The following is a 23,955-nucleotide window of genomic DNA, read 5'->3' on the forward strand; positions in this document are numbered from 1 at the left end:
CCTGAAGTGAGGACGGAGAGAGAACCGCGTTAGAACACGAAACAGGGGCCGCCCCGGGGCGCGGCGGCCGAGCGCTGGGTGGTGAAGCGCCCGCGGCCTCTAAACCGTCGGTTCGATCCCCGGCTGCTCCCCGGCCCCCGGAGGAGGGTCCCGCATGGCGCGCAGACCTCTCCTGCCGCCCGCTGCTCCCCTCAGCAGTGTCCTTCGGTCCTTCTGCCTGCTCTGCTCCCCGCTCTGGCTCTGGGGGATCCTCTCACCCTCCCGCGCTTCTGACTGTACCCAGTGCTTGTATAAACAAAACAAACAAATAACATGCCTCTATAAAAAAAAAGCATTAAATAGTCACCAATTTTCACTGAAAGTATTCACATCTGTTCTCTAACGGCAAGGTTATAGACACAGTTCTTTTAAATTTGATCATTTAATAGGCTGTTTTAAAATACGAAAATAATAGAAATAAATATTGTTAAATATCCACGTTTATGAGTGAAAGTTCAGTTACTAATCACAGCTCCAAATCTAGACACTTCTTCGTGAGTGCCCAAGCGGTGTCACAGTTCCTTTGAAATTTTTCACCCTTTATTCTCTGTCCCTTCAAGCGTGTAACTGTGGAGCCCTCCACGGCCTCCCTCCTCCTCGGAATCGTTTCAACATAAACACGTGATTCTTCTGTAACCAAGATTACAGTGTTTTAAATGCACCCAATTTGTCAGTCGTTAAAAATTAAATAATCTTACAAATCTCTAAGTTAATATAGAAAACATCACATATTTATCTTTCTCACAAGCTTTGGGAGAAGAGCCAGGCATCATGGTTAACATCTCCTGTTCACAGTGTCCGACCTGCGCGTCAAGTGCGGGCTAGCGGTGCAGTCAGTACCTTTCCAAGCAGAAAGCATCGGCGGGTCCCCTCGGCACCCGCACGCCGCTCCGCCTGGTGAGCTTTGGTGAATCTTATCCTTCCCCGGTTTCTTGGGTCAACCATTTGAGGTGTTCGTTCACCAGAAATGGAGACGGGTTAGTGCAAACTCACAGTGCTACAGCACACCCAGCGCACGTGCCTCAGCAGCCATTAGTCTTTCTGAATTTTGTTGTCCCACCTGGCTGGGATTTAAAGGTGTGTGTCCGTGCAGTGCCGGGCGCAGGGCTCATCCACTCCACGCGTCGCTGGCTGGCACTTGGGGTGGCGCGGGCAGGCCCACCCTCTTGGGCTCTCCCATCGACTTGGTTGTGGGGAGCACAGGCCCCTCTTTGGGGCGGGGGTTTTGTATCCGGATTTCAGGCCAATGAGGTCTTTCCTCACTGCCACCCACTGGGGAGCAGACTGACCTGTTTCCCTGGGACTGGAGGGCTGGCCGGGGTCCTGAGGTTGGCTTTTGTCACGTTTTGGTGTTTTAAGCACGGACAAAGTGTCAGAGCAAAGCAAACTCTCAATTCCACGGACATGCGGGCTCAAGAGGGAGGTGCGGCCGATCAGGCCGCTGGCATCACTGGCTCCAGGGGAAGGCTAACCGAGGCAGGCGAGAACGCACGGGCTCACCTTGGGCTGAGAAGCGGCTGCTTGGATGACGCAGAGGCGGGAGCCAGCGTCACCAGCAGGAAGGTCATTTCATCATTTATTTGTAAGAACGTCACGTGTGTAAAGGGTGGAAGCTCCCTGAGGAAAGGCTGCGGAGCGAGGCCCTGTGAGCCTCTGCCCACCTGGACGCGGAGTGGTGGCGGGCGCTGTGGCAGGCATCTGGGGAGGGCGTGAGGGGGCAACCCTCTATCTCCTGTGCAGGTGGAAGCCGGCTCGACTGAGGCCGTCCCGCCAGGCCTAGTGCACAGTGCCTGTGGGGACAGGCACGGGGAGACATGCTACCCCACTCCTGTCCCCTCATGGCCAGGGGCACGTCTGGTGGGTCTACACCATGGAGACAGTGTGCCAGAGCCTGCAGGGACGCTCTAGGGGGACCCCTTGGCCTTGTCAGCGGCCCCAGCAAGCTTGTGGGATGGACTCCAGTGTGCGCCACACAGAACCGTTTCCCTTCCGGGGTTGGACCCCGAGGCCCGAACAGGTGGGCAGCCTGGAGGCCGGAGGTGGGGCAGGCCGAGGTGGCTCTGGGAGGCGGGCTCTTGGTCAGGGATGCGCTCGGCCGCCACGTGAGGACAAATGTGGCCAGAGCCGCGGCGGTGGGGCCGGGGCGTGGGGTCGCCAGAGGTGGGCTCCGGATCGGGAGACGTGCTCAGCCCCCGAGGGGACAAAGGCCACGGCGGTGGGTCACGTCATCGCTTGGTCTGTGTCCGGCCAGAACTCTTATTCAGGCCTCCCTTTGGGGTGGGGATCTTGCTGCTGACCTTTGACCCTGAGGGCCCTGCTTTGGTCGCTGCCGGGCTTTTCCCTGCAGAGAGCACAGACACGGGACTTGGAGCTGCTGGCCTGGGCTCCTGGTACCACCCGGAGCGCAGAGCCCCGGCGAAGTCACCCCAAAGCGAAGCAGATGGACCACCGATGGACGGCCCAGCAGTGCCTCACCACGCGCACCCGGCAGGGAGCCTGGTCAGAGTCCCTTTCTCACACGCCCCTACAAACAAGGGTGCCCCCGTCTCTGGGTCAGGAGCAACCTTCTAATGGAACTCGGCATTTCTGTGCCGTGTCCTGTCAGCCCCCAGCAAGCATTGCTTGGCCTGTGACCACGGCTGGGGGCCTGCAGGGGCCTCTGGTTTCTCCAGCTCCAAGCAGGTGCACAGAAGGACAGCAAGGCCTGGCTGTGCACCCAGACACCCCAAGTCTGGCTTGTCAGCTCTGCGCCCATAGTTGGGGAGCAGCCCTAGTTTGGTGCTGGTGAGAATTTCTGTCCCAGGACGAGCCACCTCGCTAAGGAAGCAGTGGGACAGGCCGGGGCATCCTGGGGCCACATGGACTGGAGGGAGCGAGCCCCTTGGCTTACCAGGTAGCGGCAGGGGCGCCCTGTGCAGCAGGTACGTCTTGCGCAGGTTCATGGTGCAGCCGGCGGGGCCCATCAGGTGAGCCTTCCACGCCTGGAATCAGGGAGGCGGGCGCCACATCAGCCAGGGACCAGCACAGCCCGGGGGTTCCCCATCATCTTGTACATGCCCCTCCCTGTGGCTACTTCTGAGCAACAGAAGATGGCAGATGGGTCAGGGGACCCCCGACTGGGCAGGGGCATGTGAGGGGTTGGGCCCCCCGGGCTCGGGGGTTAGGCCAACCGAAGCGGCAGGCCGTCGGGGGCGGGGCGGGGGCGGCCCATCTCACAGCAGGTGTCATGGCACGGCTGACACGGGGGAGCAGAGTATGGGGTGTGGGTGTTCGGGGCCGTGTCCAGTGCTGACAGTGGCCAGAGACCCCAGTGACCCGAGACTGATGTGCGCAGAGGCGGAGCCCACACGGGCCCCGGCGCCCCCGCCCAGAGGGGCTCACCTCCTCTCCCGGTGCGAAGTTCTCGTGGCACAGGGGGCAGCGGTTCGCCAGCTTCTCCGGTTTGGCAGCTGTATTGGTTTCAGGGAGACAAGACTGAGTGGCCGTGGAGACCCACACCTGGCAGCCCCGGGAGTGGGGGCAGAGGGTGCCGGGCGGGGGGCGGGCCGCACACTCACGGGTGCACTCCTTCATCTTGATGTGCCGGGGCAGCTCCTCCTTCAGGACGGCCTCGCTGCAGCGGTAGCACTTGCCGAAGTCATCCTTCCGGTCGCACTCCGTCAGCAGGTGCTCTGTCAGGCTGGCGATCTCCACCACCTGGGTGGCGGGCGCGGGGCGGAGCAGGCGGCTGAGGGCAGCGGATGCAGCGGGGGGGCCCACCTCTCCCCCACTGCTGCTGTGCCCACGGCTCAGGTCTGCCAGGGGCCCCTCGCCCGCGGCCCGTGACCTGAGCAGCCAGCAGCCATCTCTGGCGCTGCCTGGCCTGTGTGAGGTCAGGACTGCCTGGCGGTGCCTAGGGGACCTGGGTGCCCAGACCCTGGCTCCCTGCTGGGAAGGGCTGAGCAGGTAGGGTTGTGGGAGGCTGGGCGTCTCTGGCTGCTTTGGCAGGAGCCACTGGCTGGCGCCTGTGCCCCCACATTCAGGCTGCTGCACACCCCAGGGAGGGCAGGCACAGACCAGGGCCTGGGGTCCGCATGGCCAGGTCCAGGGATGTGGTCCGCTCCTCCAGAGGGTCCCGGAGTGGACCAGGGTCACGCTTGCCCCCTTAGTCTACTGCTTTATCAGGAGGCCTGTTCAGCCAGGACACTGGAACAGGGTTGGGGTGAGTATCGTGAATAGGCCGAGAAACACCCCCCTGAAGAGGATCACCTAGTCGGGAACGCGGGGCAGTGTGTCCGTTCCTCGAGACCCTCAGACATGGACAGGCCAGGGGAGGGGGTGGGGGATGCCGTGGGCTGCCGTGGGCTGCCGTGGGCCTGCACTCCACAAGGGGCATGTCTGGTGCCGGGACCCAGACAGGCGTCTGCAGCGACATTGGCTATGGCAGCCTCACACTGACCAGCCCCAAACCCTCATGGCTAAAGGGCTGGCCAGGCAGTGGCGCCCCCACATCGGGCGCCCAGGTTAGGGGGGCAGCACCCTACGTGTTGGGGCGGGCGGCATGCCAGGATGACGGTGGCCGCTCAGTCAAGTCTCCCTGTGCTAGTCCCTGAGCTGGATGTGTGGTTGTGTGTAGGGCGGTGTTATGCCCCACAAACAGGAAAGTCAGCCCCAAACGACGGGCACTATGCACTCAGTTGCCTGCCCAGGGCATCTCCTCCGCCACCGAGGCCCACGCATGGTGGCCACCCACACTGACCTGTTTGCAGTGGTCACAGCGGGTCAGCATGAGGCAGTGCTTCCAGTAGTGCAGGTCCAGGCCCTCCTCTGTGAAGGCTTCGCTCCTCTCCCCGCAGAAGATGCACAGGCTGGAGAGATGGGGGGAGACAGGGAGGTCAGAGGCCTCAGGCCCGGGGCGGCCTTCCTCCAGGATGGGCTGAGGTGCCCTAAGGCGCAGCCTCACCCTGTGGGTGTCTGAGCTCGGCCAGCTCGGGCCTCAGCCCTAACTGCAGCCCCACAGAGAGGGTGTTGTACCCAAGGTGGATCCTCCACTCCCGGCAGCAGGAGCAGGCGGCAGGCGTGTCATCCCGCCCCCGCCACGATCTAGACCAGGTGAGGACCTCGGGCGAGAGGATCACGGGTTATAAGGGACTTTCCTAGTTTAGAAAGTAACCGAGAGGGACTGTGGGCAGGGGGCAGGGGGCAGCTCTGGCTCCCAGCAGGCCTGGACAGCAGCGACTCACTTGTCCAGGTAGTGATTATCTGGCACTTCCGGTGCGCTGGGCGGGGCTGCTTTCCTTCCTTGAGCATCTGGAAAAAAGGAGGTGGGGAGCGCGGGCCGGTGAGCCTCTGGAGACCCTCCCCGAGGGCACACTGCAGCAGCCCGGCAGCCCCTCAAGACCCACCTGGATGCGCGGACTTCACCACCCTGCCGTCTTCCACCTAAGACAGAAAAATGGGAAAATGAGCGACATGCGGCTGCAGCGGGAGCGAGGTTCGCCCCAGGATGCATGTGGACCCTGAAAGGGTTTAGTTCTAGGATTTCTGCTGCACCCCCCCCTGCAATGACCCTCAGGGCTAATCGCTGTTGCCATGGTCCCTGAGGTCCGGCGTGGGCAAGGAACCATGCGCGCAGGGGGAGAACAGCAAACTCCCTAAGATGCAGAGAAGCCGAATGCCTGCCAAGAGATGACGACCACCAAAAGCGGCCACAAAGATGATTAAAAGAAATGCTGACCACCTGGAACCTTATCTCGCTTTCTCAAGGCCCACAAACTTTATTCTGCTACAACTGTCTCTCTAAAATCTTTCCTTTTTCTGGTCATTGATTGCTAATTAAAAAACATACGTAATTTAATAATTAGGCTAATGCAAATGAAACATTACTAAACACTGTGTTATAATAGAATTGTTGGTTTAATAATCTTTCTATTATGTGCTTGACTTTAGTACCTTTGATATTAACTGCATTATAAAATAAATTCACCCATGACAATTAATTATGAGTAAACATGATAGTTAGTGCAACTAGAAAATAATTATATAGAACAGTAGAAAGAATGAACAGCCTGTCCAACCAGGAATGCGGCTAGGTCCAGGTGTCACTTCGGACATAAATCCCTGCCCTGTCAATTAAGCTAAGTCTATGAGCAAACTGATCTCTTTGATGTTCACTGTTCCTATGCCTTTAGAAAAACATATATATACTGACCACTAGCTTAATAAAGACGCACTCAGATTTACACTCTCTCTTGAAGTGTGTCTGTTTGTCATTTCTTTAGCCGAATCCCTGACCACCCTGCGCAGTCTCTCAACCCTGAGACGGCCTCATCGTCTACTGCTGTGCTGGTCCGCGGCAGATTTCGACAAACAGACGCGACTCTGGAAGGGCTGTGGCGAGGCGGGGGGTCACCTGCAGCCCCTTCTCACAGCCCCTCCCCCCCAACCCCCCAGGCCCCTCCTCCAGGTCTTCCCCCACCTCAGTGCCCGTCCTGTTCTGGGGGCTCGGCTGCCCTATGCACCCCTACCTGGCTCACAGGTTGGGGCTTCCCCAGAATCTGGGGCTTCTCCAGGTCCCACGCCCCCTTGTCCGGGCCACAGAAAGGCGCCGGCCCAGCCCCTCCATCCCCACCTGTCGCCCGTCTCCAAGGACACCAGTGCCGGGGACACGGGGCCAAGGGCACGTGGCGGCCCTGCGCGGGCCCACCCCGTCTGCCCTGGCGCTCCCCAGCTTATGACCAGGAGCCACACATGAGCTCTCCAGACCGGCGCCGGTGCGCAGAGGCTGGCCTGCACGGCTGTCCGGCGCTTGTCCCTGGCTGGGCAGTGGCCGGGTGTTCGTCTAACTGAAGATTTGTTACTGGTGTGACGAAAGCAAATGCCAATTCTGACCGCACTGAAGCAAAATGTTACTCCAGAAACCAGAATTTCTCGTTATTACACTTGATCTCAAAGGCCGTGTTGTGTAACGCCCACAGCACGTGCTCAGGCCCAGCCGGCCAGCAGCGCCTGCCGCGTGGCCTGCGGCCCATCTAGGGTCAGTTCCTTCCATCAAAAGCGACGGCCGCGCACACAGCCCTGGGGGTGGGGGCTGGGCTCCAACCTGGGCTCCGGCCTGCGTCTCCTTCAGCGCCGCCAGCTGCCCCTGCAAGGCCTTCATTTCTGCTCGCTTCCGTTTTTCTGCTTCTTCCGTGGCCGCCTTTTTCTGTGCCTGGTGGGAAAATCATGTCCCACTAGGACAGCTCTTTAGGGATTGGGAGCCAAATCCCTGCGTGCGCCACGGAGGTGGCACAGTCTGGCCCCGGCCGCACCCGCACTGTCCAGCTTTGGACCAGGGCTCAGATGAAACCGTCTGTTCAGTGTTTGCTCATCAGAGAACTGGTCGTCCTGGGGGGCCCGCGCCCACAGGCTCCCGGGGGAGAGCAGGCCACCCCGGGCCCAGGACGGTCCTTTACCCACGCCCCCCAGAGCCAGCATGGGGGCCTCGACCCTCGCACCGCGACTCACCCTGACCTCGGCCTCAGTAGGCCTGCCATCTATCCTCGCAAACCCCTCGAAGATGGTCTTGTAGAGGACGTTCTTGCGCGTGCTGGTGTCCTCCGGGGGCAGGTAGTCAAGCACGGAGGCCCGGTGCTGCCTGTACATGTCCAGGATGATCCTGACCGCCGTCTCCCGCACCTCGAACACACGGTGCTCCAGGGCGCTGGCTGCGAACTGCGGGGGGGGGGGGGGGCGCATTATGACTCTCGAAGGAACAACGTGACAGAGATCACGAACGTTATAAAGATGTGAAAACTAAGAACACACAGAATCCCGCGAGCTCAAAGGCCGTCCCAGCTCACTTACACACACACACACACACACACACACACACACACACACACACACACACGACGCCGTTGGAGGGCGGTGGGCCTCGTTGCCCACCGTGTCTCTTCGCACAGACACTATGAAACGCCCCAAACGCGGGGCGCCTTGGGAGGTGAGGCCGCCGTCAGGAGAGGGTCCAGCACCCCTCACCGTCCCCACCCCGGCTTGACGGCGACTGGGCTCCAGAGTGTTTAATAAACAAAGCAAGTGCGCCAGCCCGCGGGGGCGGTCTCCTCAAGTGCTGAGTGCTCCTGCCGGGTGGTGGCCCTGTGTGCAGGGTGTGTGTGCATGTGGTGAGCCGTGTGGGCGTGTGCATGTACATGTGGTGAGCCGCGTGCACACATGTGCATGAGGTGAGCCGTGTGGGCGTGTGCATGTACATGTGGTGAGCCGCGTGCACACGTGTGCATGTGGGGAGCTGTGTGTGCATGCGGTGAGCTGTGTGAGGGCAGTGTGCACGCACGTGTGGCATATGAGGGCACACCTGGGGCGGCTCACAGCACCGTGGAGGAAAGGGGAGGTGGATGCGGGGGCAGGGTGGCGGCAGCGGGTTGTACTTGGGAGGCGGCCGCAGGCTGTGGGGCGCCGTGCTAGAGCAGGTGCAGCTCAGGTGTGGGCCTGTCTGGGCCAGGAGGGCCGCTTGGGCCAACTCAGGAAGGAACTTCAGTCTGCAGAGTCAAAGGCAGGTTCTGGGAGCCAGGCGGGAGCCTGCGTGTGACCTGGGGGTGTTAAGGCAGCTGTCCAGAGCTGGGGGCGCAGGCAGGGCCTCAGTGGTGAGTGGGGGAGGGGGAGGCCCCAGGAGCCAACAGAGCAGGTGAGGCGGTGGTGGCCTGGCTGGGGCAAGGCAGCGGCCCCGGGCAGGGTCTAGCCACACGCCCGCCACAGAACGGGCGGGGATGGGGGCAGGCGGCCCAGCTGAGGCCCTGCACACACAGGAGCGCGCGGAGCGGCAGGGCTGAGAAGCGGTCAGCGAAGGGTGGGAATGGAACTGGAACACGGGAAGGGGGGGCCTCCTGCCCCCACAGGGAGCACCGAGGGCGCCTCGGGAGGGGAGGCAGCGTCAGGAGAGGGTCCAGGTCACTCTGAACAGTGTGAGGTGGACGAGTCTGGCAGGACTGGGCGTGCGCAGCGGAGGCGAGGCCGGTGCATGGCCCCGACAGGCTGAGCGAGCAGGGCAGGGCAGAGGCGCTGAGAGGGGAGAGGACGGGCGTGAGAGGGCAGGGGCCTGGGGAGCCAGGAAGCCCAGCGGAGCAAGTGTTGGGGGTTATTGCAGCGTCCACGTCAGACATCTGAGTGAGAACAGGCCTGGGGAGAGCCTGCTGTGAGGCCGGAATGAGCGACGGCAGCCCGGGGCCAGGGTGGGTCGGGCCTCGGGTTGGGGGGAGCCTTGTGGGCTCCCACAGCTCTGCCCGGAAGGGCGGGCAGGGACGTGAGGGCCACGCAGGCCCCGAGGGTGGGCACGCCTGCACAACCTGGCTTCCAGCATGGTGGAAGCACGGAGACGACTTGTTCTCCTTGCGCTGAAACTACCTCCCCACACGTGGTCCGGGATTGTTGTGTAGGGGGTGTCCTGCACCGCAACTCCAGCAGCAGTGGGGGGCTAGGGATGCTGAGGCCACCCCCACCAGCCAGCTTCGTCAGATCTAGGAGGTGTGCAGACCCCACTTGCCCTGACCCCCAAGTGCAAGCTCACAGGAGGGTGCGGCCTCCCAGACCCACCCCGCTGCAGCTCCGGCCGTGGCCCCAGGCTGGCGGGCGCCTAGCAGGCCGGGTGCCTGCCTCAGACTCGGGCCTTCCCAGTCGGGCTCCCCTCTGCTTCTGACGGACTGGGAAGGCCCGAGTCTGAGGTCCCAGGTCCCCCGAGGCTGCAGGATTTGCAGAGTGGACTGTAGGGTAAGTAAAGTATCAGGCTCTTCTGCCCTCCCGCCATTAAGCTTGATGGCGGGCACCTGGAGTGGGGTGTGGGCATACGTAGGTGGGTCTGTAACAGGGGATCCTCAGGAAAGGGGGAGGTTCCAGGTTCCCTGTCCCACCCAAGGGAGGGTGGAGCTGGGCAGGGAGAGAAGAAGCTGAAGAGGAGACTGAGGAAGGAAGGAGCAGGATGGAGCCAGAAGGAGCCCTGGAGGAGGCGCATGGAGCAGGGAGACACGTGAAGAAACTGTGCTTGCCTTGTGGTCATGGACGGGGTGACACAGATGTGGGTGAGACCCGTGGGGAGGGGACCATGGTGGGTTTTATCTTGATGTTGATTTTGCTCTTTTCCCTCCAGACTTGTGTGGTTGTTTCTGACCCTTTTCTGTGGGTCCCCACTGGAAGGTGCTTTAGACTGTGGCAGGCTTTGGGGCCTTGCTCTGGGCCGATCCCATTTGGATGGACTTTTACCCACAAGGGGACGGGTCACTTTGGGTGTTTGATTTGAAGACTATATCCTTTGCCTTTCCTGTGTTGTTTCCTAATCGTATTAAAGTTCCTTTTTCATTAAAGTATCATACGTTTTGTGTTTATGAGGCGAATGGCAGAACCCATTTAGAGTGGGCAGGTTTGGGGGATCTGGGGTGCCCCTCTTCCCGCCCTGTAACAGGTACACCTGAGCTGAGACTGGGCTTTTAAGGTCGGCGTCACGGGGTCGCCAGCAGCAGAATGAGAGCAAGAGAACAAGCAAGAGAGCAGAAGAGAACCAGGAGAGACGCAGAGGCCCCAAGAGAACGCCAGGGAGCCCAGGAAGAGTGAAGACTTTGCCAGGGACTAGGAGGACCCCCGCGCCTGGTAAATCCCAATAAAAGCCTGAAAAGCCACCGAGGGCGCCAGCACTCCTGCTTCACCCGTCTGCCCGGTCACAGAGATCCTGCCCTCTGCCTTCCTGCCCCCACAGGACTCAGGCCTCCGGCTCAACACAGATTTGTGACAAAGGCCCCTGAGGCAGGGGCTGGTGGGGGGGCGGAGGGGGGGGTGGGCACAGGGCCACTGCCTTCAAGGCTCCCGTCAGCAACCCCGGACTGGAGGGCGCCAGCCCCTCGGGCCTTCATGGCGGCCCCAGCCCCTACTGACCCCAGCTCCTCTCCTCGCAACAGAGGCTGGGGTTGGGACTGGGAATTTCAACCCTCCACGGAAGCTGGTTTCCTGGGCAGCCACTGCCCCGCAGGTTTCCCCAAAGTTAACCTCATTAACATAACAAGAGACACTTTTTCATAACACTCCTGCCCACTAATGGAATAAGCTGCGGGAACAGAATTTAACAAAGGCAGAAAGACCAGGGGGGTCCATCCCCCGTGCACACTCCACCCATGCCCCATCCACCCCCACTGCCGTTCACAAACCATCATCCACTCACCTACACCCCGCCCCCCCCAACAAAGCCTTGCTAGACAGACACCAGGCCCTGGGCGTGGAGGCGGCCGCGGCCCCAGCACTCACCTTCATCACGGCGTCCAGGGTGAAGCCGGAGCTGTCGGTGCCCAGGTCTTTCAGCAGCCGGGCCAGGAGGTCCATCTGACCCATCGCCAGGTGCGTGGAGGTGTTTGCTCTTAGCGGCTGCACCAAGTAAGAGGGAACGATTTGGAGAGACCTGACTTCCTTAAACAAGGCCATTTCCTGTAAAAACCAACAGGATTTGTTATCTCTTTACTGGAAAACGCTAGAGGCAACTTAGTACAACTAAGCGTGACCCTCAAAGCAAACCCTGAGGGAAAAAACAGCCGCGGCAAGCCCGTCAACAGGGAGGCGGAAGGGCCGCCAGCAGAAGCCGAGGGGCGAGCCCCACCCGGGCTCCTGAGCTTTACAGAGCACAGGGTGCAGGCCCTGAGCTGTCTTTTCTCAGGACTTCCTGGCCTCAGGAAAAAAGTTTTCTAACTTTTAAAATCCTAAAGAATGAGTTCTGCCGTGAGAGCTGCCACCCGGGGCTCCCTGGCCCACCTGCACGCAGAGACCGGGCGGGCAGGAGCGCGGCGGGAGCACCGGCAGGGGCAGGACTGGCACATGCTGGCCGTCAGGCGGGCGGCGCGGCTGTGACTGTAACAGGGTGGTCCCCAGAAAACGGGGAGGTTCCCTGCCCCACCCAAGGGAGGGTGGAGCTGAGCAGGAAGAGGAGAAGCTGCAGAGGAGACTGAGGAAGGAAGCAGGATGGAGCCAGGAGGCCTGGAGGAGGCGCGTGGAGCCTAGAGACACGTGAAGAAACTGCGCTTGTCTTGTGGTCGTGGACGGGGTGACACAGATGTGGGGGAGACCCGTGGGGAGGTGACAATGGCAGCTTTTATCTGGATGTTGATTTTGCTCTTTTCCTTCCGGGCTTGTCCGGTTGTTTGTGACCCTTTGCTGTGGGTCCCCACTGGAAGGTGCTTTAGACTTGTGGCAGGCTTTGGGGCCTTGCTCTGGGCCGACCCCATATGGATGGAGTTTTACCCACGAGGGGACGGGTAACTTTGGGTGCTTCATTTAGAAACTAGACTCTTTGCCTTTCCTGTATTGTTTCCTAGTTTTTATTAAAGATCCTTCCCATTAAAGTCTCCTATTGTAACAGGGTGGTCCCCAGGAAAGGGGGAGGTTCCAGGTTCCCTGCCCCACCCAAGGAAGGGTGGAGCTGAGCAGGAAGAGGAGAAGCTGGAGAAGAGACTGAGGAAGGAAGGAAGCAGGATGGAGCCAGGAGACCTGGAGGAGGCGCATGGAGCCTAGAGACACGTGAAGAAGCTGCGCTTGTCTTTTGGTCGTGGACGGGGTGACACAGATGTGGGTGAGACCCATGGGGAGGTGACAATGGCAGCTTTTATCTTGATGTTGATTTTGCTCTTTTCCTTCCGGGCTTGTCCAGTTGTTTGTGACCCTTTTCTGTGGGTCCCCACTGGAAGATGCTTTAGACTTGTGGCAGGCCTTGGGGCCTTGCTCTGGGCCAATCCCATATGGATGGACTTTTACCCACGAGGGGATGGGTAACTTTGGGTGCTTCATTTAGAAACTAGACTTTTTGCCTTACCTGTGTTGTTTCCTAGTTTAATTAAAGTTCCTTCCCATTAAAGTCTCATATGTTTTGTGTTGATGCGGCGGATGGCAGAACCCATTTAGAATAGGCAGGTTTGCGGGGTTTTGGGCTGCCCCTCTCCCTGTCCTATAACAGATTTGGCGACCACGAAGATTTAGGACAGAGCCATCCGTGGTTAGTCAGCCCCATGGGGAAATTGGGCTTCCCTATGGCACTGGCTACCATAAGCGCAAATGTGATTTTTGGTTTCTCCGGTGTGTTTGTTTCATATGTCGATTTGCTGTTGAGAAACTGGCTTGGGCTTTGTGAAGATCTGTGTGTCTGTATGTAATTTGTTTGTAGTGACTTTCTAAGACATTTGATTTTGTGGAAATTGTTCTGTGCCAGTTTTACTCAAAAGATTAGGCAGTACATTGGACCATGTGGCCAGATCAAAGATGGCGTCTGAGGACTTTGGAACTTTTTTTTTCTTTCTTTTTGTAATCTCTGCTGTCTCATTAGCATTTCTAAAGGCAATAATGGTTCTTCAGTGGTATGTTGCTTTGTCTTTGACTACTTCCTGCCCTGTGTCTGACCGGTTTTGCAAGCCAACTGTGGAGAGGTGGTGTTTTAATTAGCAAATGTATGCCTGGGTGTTAAGGAAAGAGTAGCCTTAAGCAGTAACTGGTAATCGCTGGTATCCTTGATGGATTCTTGGAGATAACTTGAATTTTTGCAAAGTCTGGATCAGAAAAATTAACAAGATTTTGTCTGAGTCTGAAAGGATTTGCTGCTGTGAATTTTGTCTACACAATTTGTTTTGGGCATGTTTGCCATTTTGAATACTGGATTTGTTCAATTGCTGGTATTGTAACAGGGTGGTCCCCAGGAAAGGGGGAGGTTCCAGGTTCCCTGCCCCACCCAAGGAAGGGTGGAGCTGAGCAGGAAGAGGAGAAGCTGGAGAAGAGACTGAGGAAGGAAGGAAGCAGGATGGAGCCAGGAGACCTGGAGGAGGCGCATGGAGCCTAGAGACACGTGAAGAAGCTGCGCTTGTCTTTTGGTCGTGGACGGGGTGACACAGATGTGGGTGAGACCCATGGGGAGGTGACCATGGCAGCTTTTATCTTGATGTTGATTTTGCTCTTTTCCTTCCGGGCTTGTCCAGTTGTTTGTGACCCTTTTCTGTGGGTCTCCACTGGAAGATGCTTTAGACTTGTGGCAGGCCTTGGGGCCTTGCTCTGGGCCAATCCCATATGGATGGACTTTTACCCACGAGGGGATGGGTAACTTTGGGTGCTTCATTTAGAAACTAGACTTTTTGCCTTACCTGTGTTGTTTCCTAGTTTAATTAAAGTTCCTTCCCATTAAAGTCTCATATGTTTTGTGTTGATGCGGCGGATGGCAGAACCCATTTAGAATAGGCAGGTTTGCGGGGTTTTGGGCTGCCCCTCTCCCTGTCCTATAACACTATGTTTTGTGTTGATGCGGCGGATGGCAGAACCCATGTAGAATAGGCAGGTTTGTGGGGTTTGGGCTGCCCCTCTCCCTGTCCTATAACATGACCTCCAGCAGAGGCCCCTCGGCTCTCCCGAGCGACTCGGACTCCACTCGGCTCAAAAACAAGCAGCGAAGAAGGGCCGGCCCCAGGACTGATGCGGTGTGAGGCGACCCGGCTGCCGGCCTGGCCTGGCCCGGCCCCTGCTGCCAAACCACGTCTCTTTCTCCCGTTCCCTCCCCCAGCAGCTCCCAAGTGAGACGGGCCCGCGGCTCCTCGTCTGGAAGCGATGCTCCCCAGAGAACCGGATGGCTCCGGGTCCTCCCCCGGCGCCACACATGCACCACACAGATGCTGTGAGAACCGGGAGGTCACGGGGCGGAGGGGGGTGTGGTGGGGGGTGGCGTTCAGCGTCCCGAGCGGGCACCTGCGAGCAGGACCCGACCTGTACCTCGATGAAGCGGGCGGCCAGGCGCGGAGGCGCGCGGAGGAGTCGCCGGTCCTGGCGAGCAGCGCGGGCAGGGTCCGCTCCACGCAATGCGTCGTCTCCAGTTTGCTCAGCTTGTGCTTGGGGATGTACTGGGTGATGAGCATCTTCAGCAGCTTCAGAGACGCCTGAAAGACCTAAGGGAAGTGCACCCACGAGGGAGGCCGTCACAGGCCGGGCAGCGAGGCGGGTGTGCGGGGAGCTGCGTCAACGTCAGCAGGCTGCGAGGGCACCCCCTGGAGGCCCCACCCCGCCCCGGGCGCTGGGTGCCCAGTGCCGCCCGGGCTGCTGTCTCCTGCCGCAGGCGTGGGACTCACCGGGCTGACAATGTCCACGATGGCCTTTCTGACGAGGAAGACGGCGGCTCGCAGGGCGCTCCTGAGGTCTTCCCGCGGGGCGCCCACAGGCTCCTCCGCCAGCCGCTTGTACAGGGCGAGCAGCGCGTCCTCGCGGAACGACCACGTCCTGGAGTAGGCCCCGGCCACCTGCCGAGGGCGACCCTTCACTGGGGCTCCGGCCCGCCCCACGCCAGCCCCCACACCAGCCCACCCCTGGTTTGCTCCACGCGCACACAAGCCTCTGTCCCGACAAGGCTTCCGTGGAGTAGAGGCGGGCCTAGAGAAATCCCGCTCCTGCCGGGGAGACGGAAGGCCACGGTACAACGGGCCAGCACTGCAGCCCCGGGGAGCCCTGGAAACCGGGGCCTGGACCGTGACCACAGGCTCTCGCTGGGGATGCTGCTCCGGACAGGTGCTGCGGGTCCCTTCCAGGCGCGGGGGACACTGGGGCGGGCCCAGACCCGAAGCCCACACCCGCGGGCCCATGTCCCGGCTCAGGGTCTGCCACCTCATGTGGTCAGTGACCCCCATGGCGCTTTCCCAGTGAGGGGGAGGGACGGCCAGGGGTGCCCGCTCACCAGGGCCTCGCCCAGCACCTCGACAGCGGGGCCGGCCTCCCGCCAGGCCTTCTCTGTCAGGGGCTCGGGCTCCCCCACCGCGCCTCTGGGCGCCTCGCTGGCCTCGGCCTCGCTCTTCTCTGGCTCCACGGGTGCTGCCGGTGGGGGCTGCTTGCGCGTGGCAGGAAGAGGCCGCTCATCGTAGGGCAGGGGCTCGGGCTGTGGGCGAGGAAGGGGGGGCGGCTACAGCACCCTGGGGGCCCAGCTGGACGCTGCCCACCGCAGGCCCCTGCTCTGGACTCAAGGGTCTGACAGCCCTGTCTTCTGACACCAGCACGGCCGGGGCGGGACTGACCTCCCCTTAGGCCGTCGCAAGCAGTCGGGGTGCATGCCCTGGGGCCGCCTTTCTCTGGGGAGCCCCAGGCCTCAGGGCTGGCAGCTTCCGGCCACTCGCCCATGATGCCAGCCGACACTGACCGAGCACCCACAGGCCCAGGCACTGAGCCCAGACGGACCCCGGCCTCCAAGGCCGATGCTCGCACGGGGAGACGGCACAGTGAGATGAGTGAGCGGGCAGCTTCCCGATGCGGTGGGGATGCTCTGCCCTGGTCTGGCGCGGGCCCCACGTGCTGGCAGAGGGGCGGCTGTGCATTCACATGGCACTCGTTGGGACACCGAGGATGCCCCGAGTGACAATCTGTTTCTCACGTTACTAAATTTACTGAATCATAAAGTCCCTCAAGACGCCATGCAGAGAAAAACCGGTATTTTAAATGGAAGCATAAGCCCAGCTTAGAGCAATGACTTCAGGATGAGGTGTCCAGGGCATTGGGACGTGTGGGGCCATGGTGGGCAGCAGACACCTGCTCGTGTACCCCAGGCTCCTGGTTACAGGGATGCACCTGTGCCCCCTGGTGCCCCTCCTTCCTGCCCCCAGGCACTGCCACATAGACATGCAGACCAGAAGCTGCAGGGAGGTCCTGAGAAGCTCCTTGAGGCGGGCTTGTGACTAAGGCCACCAAGAGAAGGATGCTTGCTCAGAAGGGCACATGCCCCTCTCCCCCCCAGCAGCCACACCGGCTGAAGCGGTGAGCCACGTGACAGTGGCTGGCCCCAATGTGAGGCAGAACAGCAGCATCCGGGCGGGGGAAACCAGGTTTCCATGGTGGAGCGCTTGGGTCAAACTGAGCCTGAAACCCACACAACTACTTAAGCCCCTCGTGAGTGCTAGCAGCCTAATAAGCGCAGCCACTGCACACGTGACTGGGACTGTGCTTCTGCCAAGGTGGTTCACGTGGGTGTTTCACAAACACACTCATCTGCTCCCGAAACGCCTGTAAACAGTGTCTATGCATGCGGGAGAGGAAAGCTGAGGTATGAAGCATAATTCGTGTCCAAGACCACCACTGGGGGCTGATGCGTGGCCGCCCAGCACGGCTGCCGCCCAGTGGGGCCTTGGGGCGGGCTGAGAGTAAGCTGACCTGGCCTGGGACGCGGCAGGAAGGGGCAGGCTGGTATATACCGCCCGGTCCTCGCCGTGTGTCTGCTGAGTACACTGCACACACCTGACCCCGAGCTGCCCACCTGGGTCCGGAGTGGGTGGTCTGCGGCAGGTGGTGGCTCTGCTGCGGCCCGCGGAGGAAACTCGTCTGGGGCATGCGCTGCGGGCTCTTCCTGAAGTAAAGGCTGGTCGAGCCGCCTTCCCAGTGCCTTGCCTTCCCGCGGGGGTGGCGACAGCGCCGGCTGCTGGAGGCGAGGGCTGCTGGGGTGTGCCAGGGGCTGCAAGGGCAAATCAGAAGGCCTTCGAATCTGGGGAAAAACGGGGCGTTCAATTCCCAGTGTCATCGCCACAGCAGCCCTGCCCGCCTCGTGCCCGGCCAACCAGAGCTCAGGGAGCAGCCCCCAAGGGCCGCGGGTGCCCCGCAGATGCCTGCCTGTGGGCATGCGCACCCAGCGGGGGCCCTGGAGAGGGGATGGGGTGTACAGCAGCCCAAACAGACTAAGGCTCAAAATGGGCACTGCCGCCCCCGCCTGCAGACGCAGCATGTCTGGCCTGTCATCGCCACTGTGGTCTGTGCATGTGGGGCACGCGGCAGGTGTGGGGACGTAAGGAACCCCGCCTGTCCCCTCCACCCAGACATGGCAGGGACACTGAGGCACAGAGGCTGTGGCCTGGCCCCGCTCGCACCTTTGGGCTGGCAGGGCGGTGGTCAGAGCTGAGCGTCCCCGTGAGCTTACCCACCCCCGGGTGCAGGGCCTTGGCCTCCGGTGACAAGGCTACGCTGTGGTTGGGTGGCAGTGGGGGCACCTCGAGGGTGTGGGCAGGGCTATTGCCACCGGTTCACGGTCCCAACAGGAAACAGGCGCTGCATCCCCAGGCCTGGCTCGCCCCCTGCTTCCTTAGTGTGGGTCCCCTGCCGGCACCGGCCACACACCCCCACCTGGCCAGCACCCAGCTGAAGTGACCAGTGGACAGTCCTGGGCATCACAGAGGCTCGTGTGGGTGAGGGCCATACGAGCCCCCTAGGCTTTCCTCCCCACCCGCCCGGGCCCCGGCCCAGTGCCCACCAGCTCGGCGCCCACCAGGTCGTGCAGCTGCAGCTGCTGGTACACCTGGGCGCGGTAGCGCTCCATCTGCTGCTTCTTCTCCTTGGCCAGGTCGTAGTCCTCCTGCTCCACGGCGCAGCGCTTCTCCACCTCGTACCGGCCCAGACGCTCGCCCACCTGCAGTGCGACCCGCCAGCGGTTCAGAAGATGCATGCCGCCTGGCGCGCGGCCCGGGGAGGTTGGCGGCCGGAAAACTAAAGGGCCGGAGCCCCTGCCCCGGCTGTGTCCACATCTAAAAAGCACCTCGAGTTCACGGTCATCTCACTTTCCTGCCACGCGTGCCCCCCACGGCCAAGGAGGACGCGAGTGTGCCGGGCTCTGCCCTGACACTCCCCAGCCTGGCACCAGACTGTGCTCAGCTCCCATGAACCCCCCCACGCCCCTCCGCTTCAAGCATGTGGGGGTCCCACCTGGACGGCCCGGGAGGAGGTATTGGGGACCACCTTCTGCAGGTCAGCGATGGCCTGCTTCAGCTTCTTGGCGTGGTCGTAGCGCTCCTTCTGGACAGCTTCGTGCTTCCGCTCGTCCAGCCTGCGTATGATCTGCGCCACCTCGGGGTCCTGGTACATGTCGAAGGCCAGGTCGTCGAGTGGAGAGATGTAGTCGGACTTCCTGAGGAGGAGAAGCCAGCGCTTTAGACTGGCTCCACCCCTGTGGCTGCACGGTGGGCCGTGGAGACAGTCGGGAGGGGCCCCAGCCAGGCCTGATGGGGGAGCGTGCCCGGCCAGAGAAGACACAAGGGCAGGGGCACGGGGTACGGGCGGCAGGACCATGGCTCTTCTGGGCAGGCAGGTCTGTCTGACTGAGAAGCTGCGCCCTGACGCTGGCTCCCCTGCGCCCCTGGGCGGCTGGGCCCTGGGTAGATGCGCTTACTCAGTCAGCGAGCACACGGCCTGCGTGTAGACTGTGCTGTTCTGGCCCACAGCACGCGCACGAGGTCAGCGCACATGGCGGCGACAGAGGGGGAGCCGCGTGCAAGCCCTGCAGGGCTCAGGAGAGTCCTTCCAGGAGCAGCACCGGCTCCCGTGTGCCTTCCCGCCTGCGGGGAGCTGTCGGCTCTCTCAGGGCAGCGGCTGCAACAGCAGCGCTGGCCATAAGACTGACCACGTGGCCCGGGCAGCTGTCAGAGCCCCACCTGCGTCTCTAGGTGGTGACTGGCCAGCTTCGCCTCGACGTCTGCATATAAAGAGACGCTTTGATTAGAGCGTTACTTATCAAGAAGTCTAGCTGGCAGATGTGTATAATCCAAAGTGCAACCAGACACAGGCCACGGCACCTCTCAGGCCCCCCATGGGGCAGGCGCCCGCAGCAGGGGCAGTGCCTGAGGAGCAGGCCCAGATCCTCGTTAGCCACTTTACCCGGATTATCTGTCCACTCGAGTCCAGGCGGCCTAAGTGCCTGGACACAAAACAGACCTCGTGTCTTTACCCAAAACCCCAAGACAGTGAATCTGTGTGGCGGGGAGGTGAATTCCCGGGCCAGCGGGGCGCCCCCTGGCGGCCACCAGAGGCACGGCGCGCCTCCTAACAGGCCTCAGACAAGCGCTGGTGCTCAGCACCACAGGCAGGAGGCGCCACTACCCACGCATGTAGGATCACATCAAGAGCCGCGTGTGGGCCAGCAAGAGGGTGGCGAGAGGGCACTGGGACTCCCTGCCAGATGCCACAGAGCAGAGCAACCTCGTGAAGGAAACACGCCGGGGAGGGGTGGCTTGAGTGGTTGTGCTGGGGGAGAGGCCAGCGCGGGAGCTGCAGGAGCCGGGCCGTGGCCCTCAAGAGAGAACAGGTGGAGCTGAACCGGGGAGAAGCGCCTCAAGTCACCCGTGATTAGGAAAACTAGTGGGCATGAATCAACACTGTGGCGCAAGGGGCGGCGCGGACTGACCGCCCACGGGGAGGTGGGGAGGCCTTACGCGGAGCATGTCCCCTCCAGCGCCGGGTCCTCTGCGCTGCGCCCCAGGTAGTGGTCGATCAGCTTCTCCCTAGAGGTCTCGGGAGCAAATATTCTGCTCAGCATCTCAGAGGAAGAGAAGAACCCCAAAACTAGGGGTGACCTGACACCAATCCCCCAGCCTTTGGGAGGGACGGCTGGGCTCTCCTGCGACAGCAGGGTGAGCACACGCACTGCCCCACGCACTGCCTGTGCGGCCGCGAGCCACCTGGAGAAAGGTCTGCAAGGAACCGTTTGCGGCAAAGCCAGAGAGCCCTTTGGAGTCGACCTCCCCACACTTACGACGTGGCCTTCGTCTCCGAAATTCACCGGGTCCCCGATGATGTTAATCGCGACCAGGGCGACCTACGAGAGAGCCGAGCTGGCAGGTGGCCTAGCCCCTGGACCGCCCGCTGACCTGCTGGTGGCAGGCGGGAAGGGGTGTTAACTGTAAGGGAGCACGCTACGATACAGGACTAGCGGGTTTTGTAAGTCATGCACATAAACGGTGTAACGTGGAACCAAAACACCACCTTGACGTTTAAAGATGCTACGACAGTAGCCAAAACCCTCCAGCTGGACTACGCCGTGCACTGACCAGTGCTCTAGGGGCTACGGGGCACCTCCTGTGATCCTGGCAGATTGGGAAGTGAGTTACCAGCGAGTGTGTGGGGGTTGGGGCAGAAAAGGCCCAGGTGCCATCGTCTGCTGCCCTGGGGGCCACCTCTGTGCCTGAGCTGGCCTACGACACGTCTGGTGGACCAGCCACATCCCAGTGCAGGGGCCACAGGTCCCTGAGGCTCCCAAGGGACAGTACTGCCCCAGAGGCCCTTAGCTGACACCCCGGAAGGAGGCTCTGTGGAGGGGAGCAGAGCTGCAGAAGCCCCGCACCTGGTTGTAGATGTTGTACTTGTTGACGTGGTTTTGGTGAAAGATCAGCTTCAGAAACTGCCCCACGGCGTCCACGTACACTGACTTCAGCTCGCGGGCGCGGCAGCCCGTCTTCTCGTTGTCACAGAGCGAGACGTAGCTGGAAGATAGGGCGGCACCTGTGTCACATGGGAGCCCCACCGTGCCCTGGCCCCCCACCGGCAGGCTTAAAGGAAGGTCTTCTAAGCGGAGAAGATCTAAGGAGGCAGCCGGAGGCGAACCTGCCAGCCCACGTCGGTGCTGTTCCTGCCAAGCCGCGCGGGGCATAAGGACGTGGCTGCCAGGTCCCGGGGGAAGCCTGACACGCAGAGCCCCGAGAGAGGGGACTGTCACAGCCCGGGCCGGGGGACGCACAGCTCCTCACTGCCCCTCCCTGCCCGAGCAGGGCCCTGGGGGCCAGCGCCACCCCACACGGAGCTGTCCGCTCACCCGAGTCTTCGGAAGCGCTCTGCTTGGTAAGGAACGAAATACTCCGGCAGGCTCTCGCTCACGTAGAACTCGATTTTGCTTGAGATCATATACTGGTGTGCCAGTAACTGCAGTTTCCTTATCCGACATCTCTCCACCATCTGAAGAACAATTTCTTGTGGAAATTGGCAAAACCTGAAAGCAAATACGTTTGCTTTTCCCGCCTGATCACATGACAACTATGGGGATTTCCAGATGTCAGCACGGCCTGGCCGCCGACAGGTGTGTGGCCACAGCCTTGTCAACGGAGGACCCGCCATCCTGACAAGTGCGTTACCCGGATCACACACTGCATTCTGACGACAAAGCAAGCTCAAGAAAAGAAAACAATCGGGGGGCCTCCCCGGTGGCGCAGCGGTTTAGCGCTGGGTTGCGAAGCTGCCCGCAGCCTCTGCAGTGCCGGTTCGATCCCCGGCTGCTCCCTGGCCACCGGAGGAGGGTCCCACATGGCGCGCAGACCTCTCCTGCCGCCCGCTGCTCCCCTCAGCAGTGTACTTCGTCAGTCTGCCTGTTCTACTCTCAGCTCTGGCTCTGGTGAATTCTCTCACCCTCCTGTGCCTCTGACTGTACCCAGTGCTTGTATAAATAAATAAATCAATCTTTAAAAAAAAAAAAAAAAACAAACGGGAGCTGGGGTGCAAGAAGCCCGCATGCTGTCAGCACCCTCCTCCCTCCGCCCCTGCCCCCAGCCCACCTCGGGGACCGCCACCCGCTGACGGTGGGCGCGTGGATCATGAGTTCCCGGGCGCTGAAGCCGTCCTCATGCCCAGATGAGCTGACGACCACAAATCCAATCTTGTGCGGCATCCTGCCTGCTGGGCTGTCAGGGCGGGGGAGGCCTTTGAAATGCCGGCTTCCAATTGTGGTCAGCCCCCTCCCGGGCGGTCAGCCCCCTCCCGGGCGGTCCTGCCTGTCCTCGATGCCCCTGTCGTTTCTGGACACACCCACACCCAGGCCAGCACTCCCGTCCCAGGAGCCCTGGACCACCCAGGCTGCTGCCATCCATGCCCTGCCCAAGCCAGGGGAGGGAGGAGGCTCCTGGCTCCCACCCGACAACCCTCACTTTCAGCCCGAGCTCTACCGACCAGCCCACCCCTGCTGACGCCCCCCTCCCGCCAGTGCTTCTCAGAGCCGGGTCTGCGACTCGCCGTCCTGCCTGGAAGACGGGCTCTAACTCAGGGCATCTACTACACAGACGAGCTGGCAGGTCTGAAGTTCTAAAAACCCGAGACGCCCGCGCGGGGCTCCCCTGGCAGGCCTTGCTCCGGGGCGCTCTCTTTCCAGCGCCGGGTGCCAGGACCCGGCTCAGCGCTCGGCTCGGTTCGCGCCCGCACAAAACCTCTGATGTGGGTTTGTCACCTCCGCTCGGGGACGAGGAGCCGGCGCAGGGAAAGGCTGGCCAGGGGCGGCCTGGGGCCGTCTCCGCCCGGCGGGCTCAGGCCTCTGGCCTCGCCCGCCGCCCGGGTGTGGACCCCGAGGTCGGACCCCTGGCCCGGAGGGAGGCCCGACCGCGCGCGGGGTCGTCTCGGGAGGGCGGGCCCGGTGCTGCCCGCAGCGCCCGCCGGGCAGGAGAACGCCTGGCGCGGGGGGCGCGGCCCGGGGCGCGGGGCTGGGACACGCTCCCTCGCGCCTGCAGCGCCCCGGGACGCGCGCGGGCCCGGCGGCCCGTCCTGCGCCCCCGGCGCTCACCTGGGGAAGCCCCGGCGCCGCGGGCTCGGGTCCTGGGGCCGCCGGGGCAGGGGCGCCAGTTCCCGCGGCGCCGGCCCGGGAGCGCGGGGGCACAGCCCGGCCGGGGCCCCGGCCCCCCCGCCGCGCGGAGCCGCACCCCAGCAGCGCGGCTGTGCCGGGGCCCCGCCCGCCCCGCGCGGCCCCAGCCCGACGCCGCGGGCCCCCTCGGCCGGGCCGGGTCTGGGGAGCCGGGTCGGGGGAGCGCCCCGGCCCTTCCGCGGCGCCCGGCTCGGAACGCGGCCGCGGTACCTGCTGGACGGCGGCCCGCCGGCCCGGCCCCCCCGCGCGGGCAGCCCGGCCTCGGCGCGCCCCGGCGGAGCTCAGGCGGCGTCGTCCCCGCACCCCCGAGCCGCAGCGGCGGAGGCAGCCGAGGAGCCGCCCGGGCCGCCCGCGCCCCTCAGCCGCGCCGCGGCCGCCGCTCTCATGACAACCAGGCCAGGCGGCCCGGCCCTCCGCGCCTGCGCGCCGCCCCTGCGCCTGCGCAGCCGGCGCGCCGCTGCCCGGGCTTCTGGGTAATGTAGTTCAGAGGGCGGAGCCGCGCGCTGGCCGCGCCCCGCTGCCCCGGTCTACCGAGGAAG

At 62.2% G+C, this 23,955-nt stretch overlaps 1 protein-coding gene across 1 annotated transcript; it reads right to left on the reverse strand.

Annotated features, from left to right (window-relative positions):
* Positions 1-408: 408 nt before the first annotated feature.
* CEP104 (centrosomal protein 104) lies at positions 409-22,982 on the reverse strand. The gene is made up of 21 exons (XM_054691056.1): positions 22,344-22,982; positions 21,611-21,784; positions 21,143-21,281; positions 20,555-20,617; positions 20,235-20,311; positions 18,766-18,934; positions 18,284-18,439; positions 17,300-17,494; positions 15,737-15,934; positions 15,138-15,305; positions 14,810-14,957; positions 11,302-11,504; positions 7,525-7,731; positions 7,121-7,228; positions 5,424-5,460; positions 5,262-5,328; positions 4,778-4,886; positions 3,597-3,735; positions 3,421-3,488; positions 2,930-3,020; positions 409-2,380 (listed from the first exon to the last, which is right to left on the reverse strand). Exons 1-21 carry the CDS (start codon positions 22,454-22,456, stop codon positions 2,265-2,267), a joined length of 2,745 nt encoding a protein of 914 aa, XP_054547031.1. The 5' UTR covers positions 22,457-22,982; the 3' UTR covers positions 409-2,264.
* Between the last annotated feature and the right edge of the window lie 973 nt (positions 22,983-23,955).

Source organism: Talpa occidentalis, unplaced genomic scaffold, assembly GCF_014898055.3.
Source record: "Talpa occidentalis isolate TD23 unplaced genomic scaffold, MPIMG_talOcc4v2.1 talOcc4.9, whole genome shotgun sequence".
NCBI classification, from domain to species: Eukaryota; Metazoa; Chordata; class Mammalia; order Eulipotyphla; family Talpidae; genus Talpa; species Talpa occidentalis.

Bases quoted from the DNA above. Each gene is read 5' to 3' on its own strand.
- CEP104 (XM_054691056.1), bottom strand. From the start codon at position 22,456: ATGCCGCACAAGATTGGATTTGTGGTCGTCAGCTCATCTGGGCATGAG. The intron at 20,618-21,142 runs GTGCGGGGCTTC...GCTCTCTCGTAG, and splicing joins AGTACAACATCTACAACCAG to GTCGCCCTGGTCGCGATTAA. The intron at 18,440-18,765 runs GTGGTCCCCAAT...GTCGCACTGCAG, and splicing joins CCATCGCTGACCTGCAGAAG to GTGGGCGAGCGTCTGGGCCG.